Raw genomic sequence first — 17,529 nt, forward strand, 5'->3', positions numbered from 1 at the left:
ACTTTTATGCAGGCTACACACACATACACACACACAGAGAGAAACACACATAAGACAAGAAGCTAAATTTTTTAAATGGTGTCTATTGGGGAATATGGAAAATAAGTAATGTTTTCCTGAATATTCCTTGGTTTGAAGTTTTAAATTTAGGACCATGCTTCATTTTAAAGTTTTAACTGTCAAATCATATACACATTTTACATATTAAAAAATGAAATTTAGGGCACCTGGCTGGCTCAGTTAGTAGAGCATGAGGCTCTTGATCTCTGAGTTGTGAGTTCTGAGCCCCACATTGGGTGTAGGGTTTACTTTAAAAAAATAAATTTTAATTTTAAAATAGTATTAAAATTGAGTGCCTGAGTGGTTCAGGTGATTGTCTGCCTTTGGTTCAGGTCATCATCCCAGAGTCCTGGGATTGAACCCCACATTAGGCTTCCTGCTCAGCATGGGAGTCTGTTTCTCCCTCTCCCTTTGTCCCTTTCCCTGCTCATTCTCTCTCTTCCTCTCTCTAATAAATAAATAAAATCTTTAAACAATATAATAATACTAAAATTGAGAGTAAATGGAACAAATAAGTCTAACCATATGTCAAATTAGTAACATAATCACAAATAGAAAACCATAATTTCAAGTAATTCTAGAACATAGTAGCCATATACACTTGGGATATATTTCAAGGACAAAGAAAACTGAAAGAAAATCTCAAACTTTATTTGTCAAGTTAACTATTAGTGGTAATGTTGATGTTATCAACTTGAAATAATTTAGTGAATATTATAATAAATAATTATGCTTATGGTGTTAGAAACCAGGATGGTTAGTGTAAATACAAAATCAAATAGATTGAGTAAATAATTAGAAATTGAAGTATCTATATAAACATGACTTCTTCATTTTTATATGGAAAATTTTCAAAATTAAAGTTGTAAGAATAGTATAAAGAAAATCTTTTAACCCATTTCTCAATTCTTTATTAATATTTCACTCTATTTGCTTTATCATTTGCTCTATCTATCTACACACACATATATATTTTTCAGAAGCATGTATACAAATCATGGTTGAGTGTATATTTTTAAGAACAAGGATATTTTCTTTCACATAATTACCAACTTCAGTAAACTTGACATGGATTCAATACTTCTATTTAATCAACACGCAATACTCTGAAGTTTGTCAATTGACCCAATATTGTCCTTCACTGCAGGTTTTTCCCCCCTCCGGCTTAGCTTCCAGTCTAGAATCAGGAATTAGAGTCAGAGGTTACACCTCTTTGGTCTCCTCTAGTCTTTTCTTTCTTTCTTTCTTTTTTAAGATTTTATTTATTTATTTGACAGGGAAAGAGCACAAGCAGGGAGAGGGGCAGAGGGAGATGGAAAAGCAGACTCCCCACTGAGCAGGGAATCATTGCCTCCCCTTCCCCCCGGAGCTTGATCCCAGAACCCCGGGATCATGACCTAAGTGGAAGGCAGATGCTAACAGACCGAGGCACCCAGGGGGCCCAGTCTGGAATATTTTCTCAGTCTCTCTTTGTTTTGTAAAAAACTGACTATTGGGGAGAATTTTTAGAATAGAATATTCCTCAGTTTGAATTTGTCTGTTGTACCTTATGATTAGATTGAGGTTGTACATTCCTACCTGGCATATTATATAAGTGACTTTCTGTCCTTCCCAGAATATCACATGAGTGGTATTAATTTTAATTACTTGATAAAGGCACTTTTGATTTCTCTACTGTATCATCATCATTATCATCTCACGATTAAAAAAAAAAAACAAACATATTTTAGCTCTGTCCACATACAGGGTTTGGTCCCTAACACTCCAGAGGCAATAACCACCGCTACTGGCCAAATTTAGGTCTCTAAATGCCAATCCCCAATAGAAGGTACCAGAAATTCTTGGAGAAACAGCTACGCCCAGATCTAGAGTAGGGAATTTATAAGGTGGGCTGGGGTATCTTATTGTACCACAAAGCAAGGAAGTTCTCAAAATTTAAGTGAGTCATGTCAAAAGACTCTGGAACCTTTCAAGCTGGTCCCAGAGTCTTTTGACATGACTCATTTAAATTTTGAGAATTGGGGCATCAAAAAGAAAAAAAGAAATAACCATAATTGGTTGGCATTCATTGACTATAAGAAAAATCCAAAAATCCATGATAATACACCATTCAAAGGACAAGGATGCTGTGCTTATTTGCTCCAGTGTGCCTTTGTGTCCTTGCCTGAACAGTTGAGCATGTTTTGCTTAATCTGACAAAACTCAACCTCATCCTTCTTTCTTTCTTTCTTTCTAGATTCAATTTATTTATTTGAGAGAGATAACCCAGCAGGGTGAAGGGGCAGAGGGAGAAACAGGTTCTCCTCTAAGCAGGGAGCCTTATGGGGTGCTCGATCTGGGCACTCTTCTGGATCATAAACTGAGATGAAGGCAGATGCTTAACTTACTGAGCCACCCAGGTGCCCCAGAACTCAACTTTCAAGATCCCACTCAGATACCACTTTCTCTAAGAAGCCTTCTCTAAATCTCTCTGTAGTTTGTAGTTTCTCCATATTTCAACAGAGCTTGTTGTATCTGCTTCTTCAAATACATGTACAGACTGTACTGGAATTGCTCATTTAATTATATTTTTTTCTCTAGACTATAAGTAAATAAATACAAGACCTGTCTGGGTGTTATTTACTTTGTTATTCCTCCTGCCTAGCACACACTTATAGACAATTTTATCTATTATATAACATTATGTGTTGTGAATGAAAGGACCAATTTCAATATTATCCCTTGTTTCTTCTTCTTCGCATAATCCAGATTTGTCTGTATTTTAGAAAATGATTGGGTGCAGTTAAACAGCTAGCTATTTTAGTCAACATGCCCAATATTTATCACCATAGATTTTTGAAAAAGATTTCTCCATCTATCATCAATTGCTTCAGCCCTATATAGGCTAGAAATATGCCCCCACCGTCTTCTTCTGATTTTTATTCTTAGACAGTAACTTCCTACACTATTTTTATTTATCCCAGTCTATTTTCTCCTTCTAAAGATCTGTCTGCACACATAGATCTACTGATAATGAAGGGTAGGAAGTGTTGAAGTCGACTGTAACTGGTGGCCTGACCTAGTTGTAATCTTTTTGAAGATAGTAGTTAGTAGTTTGAAGTAAATTTTTTAAAATGTCGGTTTAGTACAATATCTGTAACGCACCTCCGCAGTGTGTTCTCTAGTAGCTTGCCTGTGTCAAACCTCCTTCATGCAGTCTCTCACTATGCATGCAATCTTTCATGTATGTGTGGAAATATCCAGACTTAGATCTTTGTGGACTTCTAAGCATTAACAATTGACTAGATATGATGTAAAACATCTGTCAAAGTCATGTGCAAATCCACTAAAGTGCTTCAGGAAAGCCTCTCTAACACAATGAAAGGATTCTCATTTAGGCCGGGGGCAGGTGAGCACAATAGGTGCGGTAGGCGCGGCCGCTTCATGTGCCTTTTTCTCGGGAATCTGCGTGGAGCAGGACTGACGTGCTGAGGCGCAAGTGGAAAGAGGTGAGATGTCTTGGCCGCAGCTGCCAGAGTCTTGGAGAGATGTGAGGAGGGACCGGCCGCTGGCCGCGGTGCTGAACACGCTCTTGGATTCTTGCCAAGATGCCGGGCCAGAAGGGACCAAGGGGGTTCGTGAGAACCTGGCAGACGCTAGCCTCAGATCTTAGGCTGTCGATTTCCTAGCTCCGGGCAGGGGACATACAGGTCGCCCTCAGGGGCGTCACCTTGCAAGTGGCCTCGGACGCATTTCCACCGGGCACAGATCCTGCCCTTCAACAGCAAACCCAATAACAGTAATGCAGCCCATATATTTTTTCATTGAGATCCAGCTGTGTCCCCGTCACTTGACACCCACTCCCAGTGGCCCTCAAAACATCGTCGCAGTTTAAAATAAAAAGGTTGTTGACCTTGCCCATGCGAACACAGCTACACAAAACTCAGTGATGCCTCAAAAAAATGTTTACTGTTCACCCTCTACCTGCCAGCCTCACAGCCTGCGCTCCTCCTGCTTTGCCTGCTACACTCTCCCACCAGGTCCCGTTCCTTTTGCTCCTTCTTGCTCCACCCGGAGATTTGCAGAAGGCAAATAATCTCTTACACAACATACCCCTTACCACCGCCGAGGTGAAGGACTGTACAAAGGGCTGGGATTCAGAACAGAGTTTATTCACATTATCTTGCCCTTCACTCTCAGAAGTCCAAATCCGGAGGGAGACCCAAGTTTAGTCCCTGAACCCCCAAATAACTGAGTGACCTTGGACAAGTGGCACACGACTCTGAGCCTGTTTCTCTTTGTTAAAAAGACCAAAGGTTCTAGAACTGCCCGAGGTTCTTCCCAGGTGTGCACCGGTCCCATCTCAGGTCAGCATACAAACACTGGGTCCTTTATTCCCCGTCCTCTCGCCCTTCTGCAAGTCGGGTGGGGCACGGTTGCTTCCTCTCCCACCAGGTCCATTACCAACTCTTACTCCTTTTTGAGGAAGAACTCGGGTTCTGGCAACCGAAGACCTTGTTCTCCCCGCCACTCCCACCATCCCCGCCCCCACCTCCGGGTGTGACCTGCCCTTCTGGACCACACTAACAGACGGCGCTCAAAGCTGGAAAGAGAGCTCCTTTCTCTCTCATTTTGCAGTGCGGGGTCTCCGAGGCCGCCGCGCGCCAGGACACTTTAGAACTGCGAGATGCGGTTGGAGCAAGAGGCAGGCGCAGGCGAGCCAGGACTGGCGGGGCTGCCCCGGTGACAGGTACGTGAGTACGGTCCAGCTAGGGGCTAGCTTGGGTGAGATCATGGGGAAAAACAGAGGTGCCAGAAAGACCGGTGGGTCACACTGTCCTCACCACCAGTGCGTGCGTGTGCATGTGTGCGTGTGTGTCTGTGTGTGTGTCCCTCCCTTCCCCCCGTTTTCGCCCCAAGCTCTCAATCTCACTTTCTCCCTAAGCTTCTGCCTCTCACTTCCCTCTCTTTCCTCTCCAAGCATCCTCCCTGAGACCCAGCGGCGGCTCCTCGTTCGCACTCTCCCGCGCCTAAGGGGACCTTCTGAGGCCAGCCGTGGCCAGCTTCTGAGCGCAGTCGTATCCCAGAGCCAGTTAAGCCGAGGCGGCAGCATGTGGAACGCGACGCCGAGCGAGGAGCCCGGGTACAACCTCACGCTGCCGGACCTGAGCTGGGACGCTCCCGCCGACAACGACTCCCTGACCGACGAGCTCCTGCCGCTCTTCCCCGCGCCACTGCTGGCCGGCGTCACCGCCACCTGCGTGGCACTCTTTGTGGTGGGCATCGCGGGCAACCTGCTCACCATGCTGGTGGTGTCGCGCTTCCGCGAGCTGCGCACCACCACCAACCTCTACCTGTCCAGCATGGCCTTCTCCGACCTACTTATCTTCCTCTGCATGCCCCTCGACCTAGTCCGCCTGTGGCAGTACCGGCCCTGGAACTTCGGTGACCTGCTCTGCAAACTCTTCCAGTTCGTCAGCGAGAGCTGCACCTACGCCACGGTGCTCACCATCACCGCGCTGAGCGTCGAGCGCTACTTCGCCATCTGCTTCCCGCTGCGGGCCAAGGTGGTAGTCACCAAGGGCCGGGTGAAGCTGGTCATCCTGATCATCTGGGCCGTGGCCTTCTGCAGCGCCGGGCCCATCTTCGTGCTGGTCGGGGTGGAGCACGAGAACGGCACCGACCCTCGAGACACTAACGAGTGTCGCGCCACAGAGTTCGCGGTGCGCTCGGGACTGCTCACCGTCATGGTGTGGGTATCCAGCGTCTTCTTCTTCCTGCCCGTCTTCTGCCTCACTGTGCTCTACAGCCTCATCGGCAGGAAGCTGTGGCGAAGAAAGCGGGGCGAGGCGGCGGTGGGCGCCTCGCTAAGGGACCAGAACCACAAGCAAACCGTGAAAATGCTGGGTGGGTCTCAGGGCGCCCTCGGCCGCGCTCTCCCGGGTTCTCCCTCTCCCTTCGCCTTCCCTCCCTTCCCTTTCTCCCTGAGCCTCTACCTCCTTCCCCTGTTCTTCTCGGTCTCTATCTGCATGTCTTCATCAGTTTCTGTCTTGAGCTTGCTCTTTGGTTTCTCAGTTTCTCCGTGGTGTATGCCCGCCCCACTCCGTGTGTGTGTGTGTGTGTGTGTGTGTGTGTGTGTGTGTGTGTGTGTGTGTGTTGGTTTTGTTGGTTTGTTTGTTGCTGTTTCTGTCTTTATCTGTCTTCCCCCATCCCCTTTATCATTGTTTTCACTCTCTATTCTCTCTACTTCTTAGTGTCTTTTTCTTCTGATTTCTCCTTTTTCAGGGAAAGGTGCCCCCCCCCTTATATTTCCCTTCAGTGAGTTTTATCAGCCCAGAGACATTGCTTCAAAACTGAGATACTTCATAAAAGTCTCCTGTAGTCTTTAAGTGTTAAAGACGAGGTTAAGCTTCCTGCCTCAATTTGTGGATACCTAAGTTGCATGACAAAAACAGGCATGGGCTTGGGGGAGGAGTAGCCATTGGATCTAGAAAGCATTTGGTGGTAAATTGAATCAAAGGTATGATCAGTGTGGATAATTCTGCCAGAGATGATTCACCCTTCTCTCAGCATTGTGGTGTGCTTTCTGACCTGCATTTTTCCCCAGGTAATTGCATTCCTTCTGTTTACCCTGCTGCTGTTTAGAAAGCTTTGAAAGGAAGTCAATGGCAAATCCCTGCTGGAGTCTGCATTTGTTTTCATGACCCCCTGTTTCTGCCTGTAGGATAGTCCAGGATAATACAGGATAACTGAGATAGGTAGGCTTCTCCCAACATGAGGAAAAAAAAAAAAAAAAAGACTTTGTAAGCTGACGGGACTTACTATCTCTCCCTAAATGGTCCTTCAAAAAACACATAGCATCATGACTGGCGTGTACTGCATATTTGCTACACAAGTTTAATGGACAGGTGAAGTAATACAAAATGTGTTCACATCCACGCAAAACATTAATTCTATTGGCTTTTTCAAAGCCGGATTCTGTACATTTTATTATTCCTCCTTATAGTCCAACATTTTGTATTTATTTGCTTAGTTAGTGCTTCTTAGAAGTCGTTCTAGGTTGATTTTTGTGTTTGTAATTTTACAGCTCCTGGAATCTTGTATATTAAGGTGATACAGCTTTTTCAAAGAATGCAAAAAAAATTTTATTTGCTAGGCCAGTGATTCTCACAACATGACTAAAAGATTGTAAACCTGCTAGTGCCCTCCTGGGAATTCTAATATTCCTGTTGCTACGGTGGCCAACAGTTGTTACCATGCAACTTAGTTTTGAGAATAAGTTTAATAATCTCCTCCAATTTTATTTTTAAGCTGTTCATTGTCCTCACTGGTGTCTCAACACCGATGTTAATTTTCTTTTGCCTTGACCTTATGAAGGGAATTGCTAAAATGGTACGAGGACTGAAGTATTATTTTCTGTCATTTTTCCTTTGATTTCTGCATTTTAAAAACTTATCTAGAAATTCAGAGGGCTTGGACAAAAATTCTCTTCCCTGCGTAAAATGAAGACTCGGATGGATGATAATTAATATTAGTGGGTGTTATGGTCTTTTGTAACTTACTTATGTCTATCGTAGGTGGCAAGGTATCATGCATTTCAGTGACTCTCCATCCTGACTGCATATTCAGTCTTTCGTGAAACTTTTAAAAAGAAAAAAGAAAAGAGAAAAGCAGTTGTCCTGGTCTCCTTCCTAAAGATCCTAACTTTACAAGTCTGTATTATATACAAGGAATCTGTGCCCACAGGAAACTCTGCTATGTAGCTGTGGTTGAGTATGGCCCTGTACTTTGTATTTGTTTGGTAGTATCTGGCACAGGTGAAATGGAGACTATTGTGAATAAATGGTTGAGTCAATAGGTCAGTCTAGTCATAAAAACCACTCAAATAGTTGTTAAGTAGAAATGATTAGGAAGCTCAATAAAAATGGATGAACTGTTAGTACAGACAGACCCAATCTTGGTAAAAAGTAGAAATAGGGACAAGCAGAACATAATGTTTCTCTGAAGTCAACGGTGATACTATACATAAAACAAAACCATGGCTTCAAAATAGAATGTGACTTGCTATGACATTTCTTGAGCTCACACTCTCTCTCCTGTTGTCCTTTTAGCTGTCGTGGTGTTTGCTTTCATCCTCTGCTGGCTGCCCTTCCATGTAGGGCGATATTTATTTTCCAAGTCCTTCGAGCCTGGCTCCTTGGAGATTGCGCAGATCAGCCAATACTGCAATCTGGTATCCTTTGTCCTCTTCTACCTCAGCGCTGCCATCAATCCCATTCTGTACAACATCATGTCCAAGAAGTACCGGGTGGCAGTGTTCAAGCTTCTGGGATTTGAACCCTTCTCCCAGAGGAAGCTCTCCACTCTGAAGGATGAAAGCTCTCGGGCCTGGACAGAATCTAGTATTAATACATGACCATGCACATTGCTGAGCAAAGTCATCGCTTATTCTAAACCAGAAGCCATAGCACAGCAGAACTTGGGAAGAAGTTGAAGGTTAATTTTGGAATTAGGAATACACAGCTTTGGAAACAATTGGGAAGAAAGAAAAGATGGAACTTGTACTGTGTGAGCAGTTGGATTGATTGCACACTCATCAGTGCTCTCATGTACTATTTCTGTATATTCACTGTCTTATGATTTTGCATTCTGCTGGTGGTGCTAGCAAGGATTCTGCAACTTGGAGAAAGGAGAATGGGCAGAGAGAACGATTAGGGCACTTCTTACTGAGTAAATACTAAATCTGATTTACTTTTTCATAATGATAACAAATTTTGATTAAGAGAATGACATTAAAATAAAACATTTAAAACATAACTTTTAAATACTAGAAATTTTCATATAGCTCCAGATCAGTGCTGTCCAAGAGAAATATAATGCAAGGCACTTAAGTAGTCAATATAAAGCTTATTAATGAGAATTTTACCTTCTTTTTTTGTGGGGTACAGAGCCTCTGAAATGTTCTTTACATTTGCAGCACACCTTATTTGGATTTGAAGTTTTCACCACTTATACTTAATGGATTTAGGTTTCGTAAAATTTGCCGATGAGAAAGTAGATTCATGAGTCTAACTTTCTAAACACACCTAAAAGTTTCCCCGTAACTAAAATCACTACTATAATTCTTTACATTTAAAATGAGTTAAAATAAAAAATTCAGTTCTTCAAGTTGCACAAGTCACCTTTCAAGTATTCAATAGCCAAATGCGACTAATGGTTACCATAGTGGACAGTGTAGTTCTAGAGTATATGTAAAATTATTGTTAATCTTATAAAAATGTTTACAAATAAAACTCATTCCCTGAAATGTTCTTTATAGTGAATGTAGTAGGATGTTAGCGCAATAAATCCTCAAAATTACACCTAAATGCCCTGCTCTTCATGCTCCAAAGAAAATGGATATGAAATATAAGACAAATTTTTTTTAAAGATTTGACAGAGAGAGAGAGAGAGAGATCACAGAGATCACAGAGAGGCAGGCAGAGGGAGAGGGGGAAGCAGGCTCCCTACTGAGCAAAGAGCCTGATGCGGGGCTCAATCCCAGGACCCTGAGATCATGACCTGAGCTGAAGGTAGAGGCTTAACCCACTGAGCCATCCAGGCACCCCAAGACGAATTTTTAAATTAGGTTGGATTATAGGTGTTAATATTCAGGAAATGAGACTTTATAAAAATTATAGAAAATCACAAACTGCCTTATTTGGCTTAACAAAAATGCTTAAGCCAACCATTAGGCTTTGCTTTGTGAATAAAGGGATAATTTATAACTTACTCTGGAAAGCTGACAAGAACTTAGTGAACATAGACATTTTTCAAATGGTGAAAAGTTCAGAATTCCTTCAATGCTACTGCTTATTGATATTCAAAGCTTTTAAAAATATTATAGCCATTTATTTCAAAATGCCTATGCCATGTCCTGTCTCCAAATTAGTTTTGCTATTTACATCCCACTGCTTATCTGATGGATATGTTTACTTATATACCCAGTCTCCTTCTGAATCATACTTATGAATGATTAGACACCTCCAGCTAAATTTTGAGCATTTTGGTCATAAAACTAAAATTTTCTTTCCTATTGACCTTGCTCCTCCCATAGTCAACTTTTTGCATTATTAAGCATATTGTTCTAAAAATGATTTCTTCACAATCCTGTACACTATTAAGTCAGACAAGGAATTCCTACATAAGTTATTGGTTCAACTGTGGAACTGAATGAACCAGTTGGGGAGATTATTGCCAAGAATGATTTTTCTCCTCTACCAAAAATAAAGATTACTATGCAGAAATAATTGACTATATTAGAAAAATGAAAAACATAATCATAATTAGAAAGATTTCTGGGGGAAGGTATGTTCAAAATCCTTCCTGTCACTAAAACTGCACTATCCAGTTAATCTGAATTCAGAACTTTAGCAAATTGTTTATTCGGTTAATTCTTGAAAAGGCATCAACATTTTTTTAAAGATTTAATTTATTTATTTGACAGACAGAGATCACAAGTAGGCAGAGGGAGAGAGAGGAGGAAGCAGGCTCCCGCTGAACAGAGAGCCTGACACAGGGCTCGATCCCAGGACCCTGAGATCATGACCTGAGCTGAAGGCAGAGGCTTAACCCATGGAGTCACCCAGGCATCCCAGCATCAACATTTTAAAAAATGCTCTCATTCATTTAAGCCTGTGAAGTACTAATTAGGTCATTCAGCATTATTATCTTAAATAGGGCCCAGCAAATCCCAAAGAGGTAATTCACTTTCCTGAAATCTAAGAGTTTTTGTTTACAAGTATATCCTACCTGAGAGAAAATAAGCAAAGAAAGCTTGATTTCCATCAGACAGTTGGTTGCTTTGGAGAAAACCAAACCTAACTTTCAGTTAGTTGCCTGCCTATTCAATGGTCTCCCCTTTCTGGTGAGTTCAGGTCTAAAGTCTCAGCCTAAATCAGTTATGGGGCATAGTTTACATAGCAAGGACACCAATGTCCTTTACTGGTGTTGATGAGAGAACTCAGAGATAATATTTAGAGAAATGGATCTTGAATTTGCCCTCCCATCATTGCCTTTTTATTCTTTGTAACATCTTTGTGTCATCCTAAATGTTTAAGACTCAGGGAAAAGAGGAACTTACAAGGAGGAAAATTGTTTCTGAAAGTCCATCATTTCACAAGCAGTTAGTATCTGCTTGCTATGTTCTAAGCTCTAGAGACTAATCAGCCAAGGATTTTATCTTTAATGAGCTCATGATCACTTCTGTGTTATGATGCAGTAGGTAATAATAAATACTTTAGGCTATGAAAGAAACATCTCCAGTTGACCATGGATCAAATGATGCTCTAGCGTTTTAAGGGCTGCCTATTTATCTCCCCTGTGTTCTTGTGTATTTGGCTTAAAATAAATTTAAAATGGGCTGTTCCTATACAAACCAGTCAAATTTGTAGATGTGATTAGCATGTCTGCCAGTGATAAAGACACTCACAGCTTGCTTTGTTAATGTGAAGAAAGTAAAGGAATTGGTTTCACTTGTAATTCATGTTTCCATTTTCCTGGTAATATCAGCAATGAGGTATCTGCCACCACACCTGACCCCAGGTCACAGAATCAGGGGTAGGGTCTTTTTCATTATACAAGGTGACTGTTATATGAGTACGAAATTTTCAGTAATTTCTTTAAAGAAAACATTCTTGCCATGGATGATTTAAAGTTACAGTTTTGTGGCAATGACATTTAGAAACACTTTCAGTGACTGGTCAGACTTGGAAACCAATTCTTTATAGGCAACTTCTTATTGTAGTGAAGGTCATCGTGATGGGATTTGACCTGAAACTCCAGCTTTTTCACTCTAATGCTTTTCTTAAGAGGGTGAAACCATTACAATTTAGCTATAATTTTTTTTGCTGTTTTTCAGTTATTGATATACTTATATATAGTTTTAAAAAAAAAACAATCTGTGAGATTTTTTGCAAGACTGGTGCCTGAAAAGACTCACTTATCTTTTAAAAAACATTATGTACATCTTTAAAACATGACATACATATATACATACATCAAAGTTTTTTTTCACATTGTCTAAATGAGTAGAATAGAGCTTTCTGCTTTCAGAAACACTGTATCTAATGTAAACAACATCATTAAAGATAAAAATAATGTGTATCCAAAGATCCTCCTCTGATTTCTTTGCAATTTAAATTGCAACACCGGCCAGGATCTCTCCAGTTATAACTTAACTAGATTATTATTAATCCATGTTAATTCAGTGAGTTGATAACACAATTTTTATCTAGAGAACGAACTGTCAGTCAAAATAGGCAGAAAGTGATGTGCTGGTGGCAAGCACTGGCCCCTTTCAGCTCACTTATTTATTCATATTAAATGAATTCAGTTATGTTGATTCTTGGCAATAAATGATTGCCAAGAAAAAGTTTGAAAAAGGTGAGGGAGAAAGTTTGCATGAGGCTTATTTTGTGTTTTTTCTTTTGAATGCAAACTCTTTTTTTAAAAATATTTTATTTATTTATTTGACAGAGAGATTACAAGTAGGCAGAGAGGCAAGCAGAGAGAGAGGAGGAAGCAGGCTCTCTGCTGAGCAGAGAGCCTGATGTGGGGCTCAATCCCAGGACCCTGAGATCATGACTTGAGCCAAAGGTAGAGGCTTAACCCACTGAGCCACCCAGGCGCCCCTTGAATGCAAACTCTTGCTGGGTGTTGGAAGCTAGCCATATTGGTTGAGAGAATTATCATCCCCTTTAAAAAAAAAAAAAAAAAAAAAAAAAAAGCTTCCTGGTTTATGGCCCTTCCAGTTGCCTGGATATTTGCTAGATTTCCAGTTACTATTTTATGCTATGATATAGTATACTCATTACACAAGGGGTTATCAACTAACCCCCAAACTGGCAAAACAGTGAAGCCCCCAGAAAACTTGCTTCATGTAACTGCTCAGAGGTTCTGCCGAAACTTTACAGATGTTCCTCCCAAAAGAAGACTCCCCACGCCCAACCTCTCCTCGCAGTATGAAGAGAACAATTTGAAAGATTTTCTATGATTTTTAACATCTCCAATCCAAATATTTCTCTGGCTCAAACCACAAAACATTCAGAGCTAACACTTGGAGCACTGCAGATTTAGCCTACAGGAGAGCCCTTGCTCATATAAACATACCCAAATAGCATCGTCTCCTATTTCAGACACCTGCTCTATTCTAGGTATTACAGAATTTACATCTTTGTTGATGTGTGTTGTTACAATGTGTCATAAATGTCACTAATGACATTTTGATTTGTGATTCCTTTTTACTTAAGTTTTTTGTGAATGTTAAAGGGTTTATAGTTGTCATGTTTTGTGAAATTAAACACTGTTTTTCCTTCATTTGGATGTCTTAAACCAAACAATGGCTTAATAAATATATTTTTAAAGCCTATAGAAAATTTCTCCCATGCACAGTTATAAATCTTGGTGCCTGGGATATTTCAGCTCTACTTCTCTCCCAGATTCAGTTCTATTTTGTCTTTTAATTTCTGAAATATGTATTCTGCCACTGTGAGGAGGTGTTTGCTACAGTGAATTTTATTTCCCCAAGGGCTCCAATATTGAATAATGAGTTAAGCAATTTCTAAAAGAAGAAGTGGCTTCCATATTAAGAAAAGTCAAGGACCCTGTGAGGGACTGTGACCCCCATGCCCTCTTCACCTCTCTTCCCTGACAACCTGTCACGCCCCAGAGCCAATGGTGTGACAGTTTGCAACATGGGGCCCAAAGACCACAAGCTCTTTGAGTCAAAGGAAGGGTTCCTATACCTCTTATATGCAGTAGTCAGCATATAATGAATGTTGGTTGGATAAATGAAGGTTTAAAGACTGGATTATATGTCTCCTGGGCATTAGCTTCTAGGCATATGGATTCCAGGTACCAATAAAATTGAAAACTAAAATGGGAGGACCAATAAATTGGCCAACTTTAATTTGTGGATTAAAAGACCTTCAAATACCCTACTACCTATTGCCACCATCACTTCTACTTAAGAAGAACATTTGAAGTGAATAAAGCATAATCAGGGTGTGAAATTTCAATGTATTCTACATACCACAAAATCATATATATATATGCTATTAACATGAGTTCATTACAACTTTAAGGCAGTACCTAAATTAAAATGTATAAATAACACTCGGCAGTGATTACTAACACAGTAAACTTATCCAACATGGGATTTATTTTTACTGATCTGCTGAGGCCCTTTCCAATATCTTCCAATCCTTTCTGTCCATCTCTCCTTGAATTCAGTGCCAGCCAGTTCCCCTCACCTTCTCTCACATTTATTCCTGTGGCAGGTATCCTGAGGTCAAAAGAGGAGAGGTCAGCAGGCCTCCCTGGGACTTGGCAGGTCTCACATTCTGAGGCTAGTGTTCCAATGTGGCTTGTTCCTTGGTTCCTGACTCCTAGCTCATCATCAACTCCCGATCCCATAGCCAGCTTCATTCAAGGGGTCATCAAAATAATTATAAATTAACACACATCTCCTGAAGAATAGTTTGACTGTATGCATCGAATACATGTAAATTTTGCATACTTCTTGATCCAGGCATTTCACATCCAGACATCATTACAGAGGTACACAAAGATTTTTTCCATAACCGTGCTCATTGCTTCTTATTCATGATTTTGAAAACCTGAAAAAACCCAAATGTCGGAGAATAGGGAATTGGTTAAATAAATTCCAGAAATGATAACAGTTAACTTTTTAAAATAACACTTAATATTTATACAGTACTGTAATAAGGGCTTTCAGTTCCTGTTCTCACGTAAACATCCCAACATACATAGGAGGAGGTTTTATTATTATCCCCGTGGCGGGGGGGGGGGGGGGGGGTGAAGGGGTAACTGAGAGTTTTGTCAGGTGACCAGGAAATGGCAGAGCTGGAATTTGATCCCAGACCAGCTAGGTTCTAGTGCTTTCACTTTCTCTAATCTAGAGTACCATGCAGGCATTAAAAATGATTTGTAGGAGAATTTTAATAATGTGGGAAAACATTTATCTGATATTTGTAAGTTAAAAAAAAAAAAAAGTCCCATCCTGTAAAGAAAAGAAAAGAAAAAAAGATGTCCACAGAACCAAAGACTGAAAAGATCCAGCATAGAAAGTATTAACAGTATTATCTGGTCCATGGAAATATTTTCCTCTATTTTCCCATGGTTTCAAATGCTTCTACAAAGAATGTATATTATTCTTGTAATAGTGATAAATGGCAAACCACACGGCTGCAGTTCAGAGATTGACTTCCCCCCCAGCCCTGTTCCAGATCGTATTCTCCGCTTTCGCCCTCTAGCACCTTGACTTTTAGAGTGACATCTTCCATACCCAACACTAACTCCCGCAGCTCCTCAATGGGACACTTGCGCTTCCAGGGGAGAAACTTTCGGAGAGGTGAGAGGTGGTAGGAGAGAAAAGCCAGGACTCGGCAATCAGGCTTGCATTCCAGTTCTGGAATTTCATTGCTTTGGGCAAGTTCCTTACCCTCCCCCCAACTCCTCTCCCACGTAAAGTACCCAAACCTAGCAGATGCTCATTAAGTGGCTGTCATTATCATTTTGTCTCTTGGAATGGCGTGAAACAGCCCCATTGTGTGTCCACGCTCCTAGGCGCTCTGTAGCCTAGAATCCTTCTCCTCACTTATCTGTCTGTTCCTGACCCTAGTCAGGCAGAGGTGTCCCCACAACTTTATTGACCATACACAAATATTTAGAATGGCTGGTAAAAACAGCTGCAAATTAAAAAATGCTGGGTAATTGCTCTGTCCAGAGTATTGATAAGCTTCTGCCAGTTTTTCAAAAGGCAGCTGATATATTTTGGAGTGAACCCTTGGGCCCTCTCCCAGGAGACATTTACACCTCTACTTATGGAATGAAAAAACAATTTCAGGCTCAGTAGGCAGGCTGCAGAAGAGAAGGGACAAGAGCTTGGCAAAATCAGTTTCCTGACTGCCTCTCTTCATGGCCATGTGTTCACTATCTCAGCCTGGATAACTACTTCAGAACCTTTATCACAAAAGCTTCTTTCAGAATTTAAGCTCCAGGAACAAAGCATGAAAAGTGGAGTATGCATAGGCTTTGGAGCCAGACAGTTACAGAATTTTCTCCCGGGAGAAAATTAACCAGCCATGTGACACAGGGCAATAATTTAGCATTAACCTCTCTGGGTTTCTGTTGATTTAATAGTACAATAGATATCATAAAAGTATCTGCTGGTTGTGGGTCTTGACGGATCCAGTGACATAATATATATAAAGGGGCAGCATCTGGCACATAGAGGAGCCCAATACACATTAACTTTTTATTACCACAATTTATTAGGTTGTTTACAATCTACAATTTCCAATTTGAGTTTCTTTAGAGCAGAACAAGTCCCCCAAAATTGCGTGTGAAGAAACCTGAATGCAGAATCCTTCTGTAGTTTTCATGTCTCCCCAACCCCAGTTTTGACAGTAGTGTTAACCCACAGCTAATGAAGAGCTTTTTAGTGAGCTGCCTTTATGGAGACTTTCCAAAGAAGTCAGTGTAGTTTTCAAAGAAATAGTGATTCTCCTTTTGCAATCACATTTCATCAATTTAATGTAATTTTAATCAAGCAGTTAGAATAACAAGGGCACTTTGACAGGGACAGATTTGAGAACAAATGACTCATTTGGTGGAGCATAAGTGTGAGGGTGTGCTAGAGCGTGGCCTCCCAGCACGTGGCGTATCCAGGACCTTAGACACAGGGAAGGGAGAACACTGGATCCCAGCAACCCAATTAAGAACGCTTCTAACTGCCATTGTAAAATCACTTAGAATTAGAAACTTTTTAAGCTCCATTCAAAGAGAATAAATCTTAGTAGAGAACATATTAGAGACTGTCTAGAGTCCTAGGGGGCCTAGAAGGTTCCATGCCGTAAGCCAACTCCCACCATTGGTAGTGGTTCCCAGAAACATTGGCTGAGAAGGGACATTAGGGGGACGAATGTCCCCGCTGCCTGTGACAGTACTAGTTACTCCTACTGTCCAGGCATCCTGATTTTGCCTTTATGCTGGATGTTTCTTTTTTTTTAAGGACTTGTCATTAGTAGTTGCGTTAAAGAAGGTTAGGGAACAGCTGGTCGACCTCCAGTTGATAGTTCCAGCTTCTGCCATGGTCTTGTCTTGTAACACATGCAAGATGCATGTTCCATGAACAGAGTTCACTCCGTAATACATGGGGAACTGAGGGACAACCAACTATAACCAGTCTCTATTCCCAGTAGAGCATGCAAAACAATTGCTGAAAAAAAAAAATGAAGTGCATTCTTATACACGTTGTAAGGAAAGTCACTTCCTCCCATCTCAGGAGCAGTGAATGTGTGGGGGCAATATGTAACCGCCATTTGCTGGGGTTTTGCCTTCAGTTGTGCCATGGCTTTTGGCGTAATTTTCAAGATACACAGTGACCAGGCACCCAGTTAACAGGGTCAGTGGGAAATGGGGAGAATT

At 41.3% G+C, this 17,529-nt stretch overlaps 1 protein-coding gene across 1 annotated transcript; it reads left to right on the forward strand.

Moving 5' to 3' along the window:
• Positions 1 to 4,711: 4,711 nt before the first annotated feature.
• GHSR (growth hormone secretagogue receptor) lies at positions 4,712 to 8,825 on the forward strand. The gene is made up of 3 exons (XM_032361602.1): positions 4,712 to 4,789; positions 5,021 to 5,946; positions 8,151 to 8,825. Exons 2-3 carry the CDS (start codon positions 5,151 to 5,153, stop codon positions 8,453 to 8,455), a joined length of 1,101 nt encoding a protein of 366 aa, XP_032217493.1. The 5' UTR covers positions 4,712 to 4,789; positions 5,021 to 5,150; the 3' UTR covers positions 8,456 to 8,825.
• Positions 8,826 to 17,529: the final 8,704 nt, after the last annotated feature.

The sequence above is a fragment of the Mustela erminea genome, chromosome 1 (genome assembly GCF_009829155.1).
Source record: "Mustela erminea isolate mMusErm1 chromosome 1, mMusErm1.Pri, whole genome shotgun sequence".
NCBI classification, from domain to species: Eukaryota; Metazoa; Chordata; class Mammalia; order Carnivora; family Mustelidae; genus Mustela; species Mustela erminea.

Coding starts and splice junctions, on each gene's coding strand:
- GHSR (XM_032361602.1), top strand. CDS start 5,151: ATGTGGAACGCGACGCCGAGCGAGGAGCCCGGGTACAACCTCACGCTG. Junction 5,947..8,150: donor GCAAACCGTGAAAATGCTGG/GTGGGTCTCAGG, acceptor TTGTCCTTTTAG/CTGTCGTGGTGTTTGCTTTC.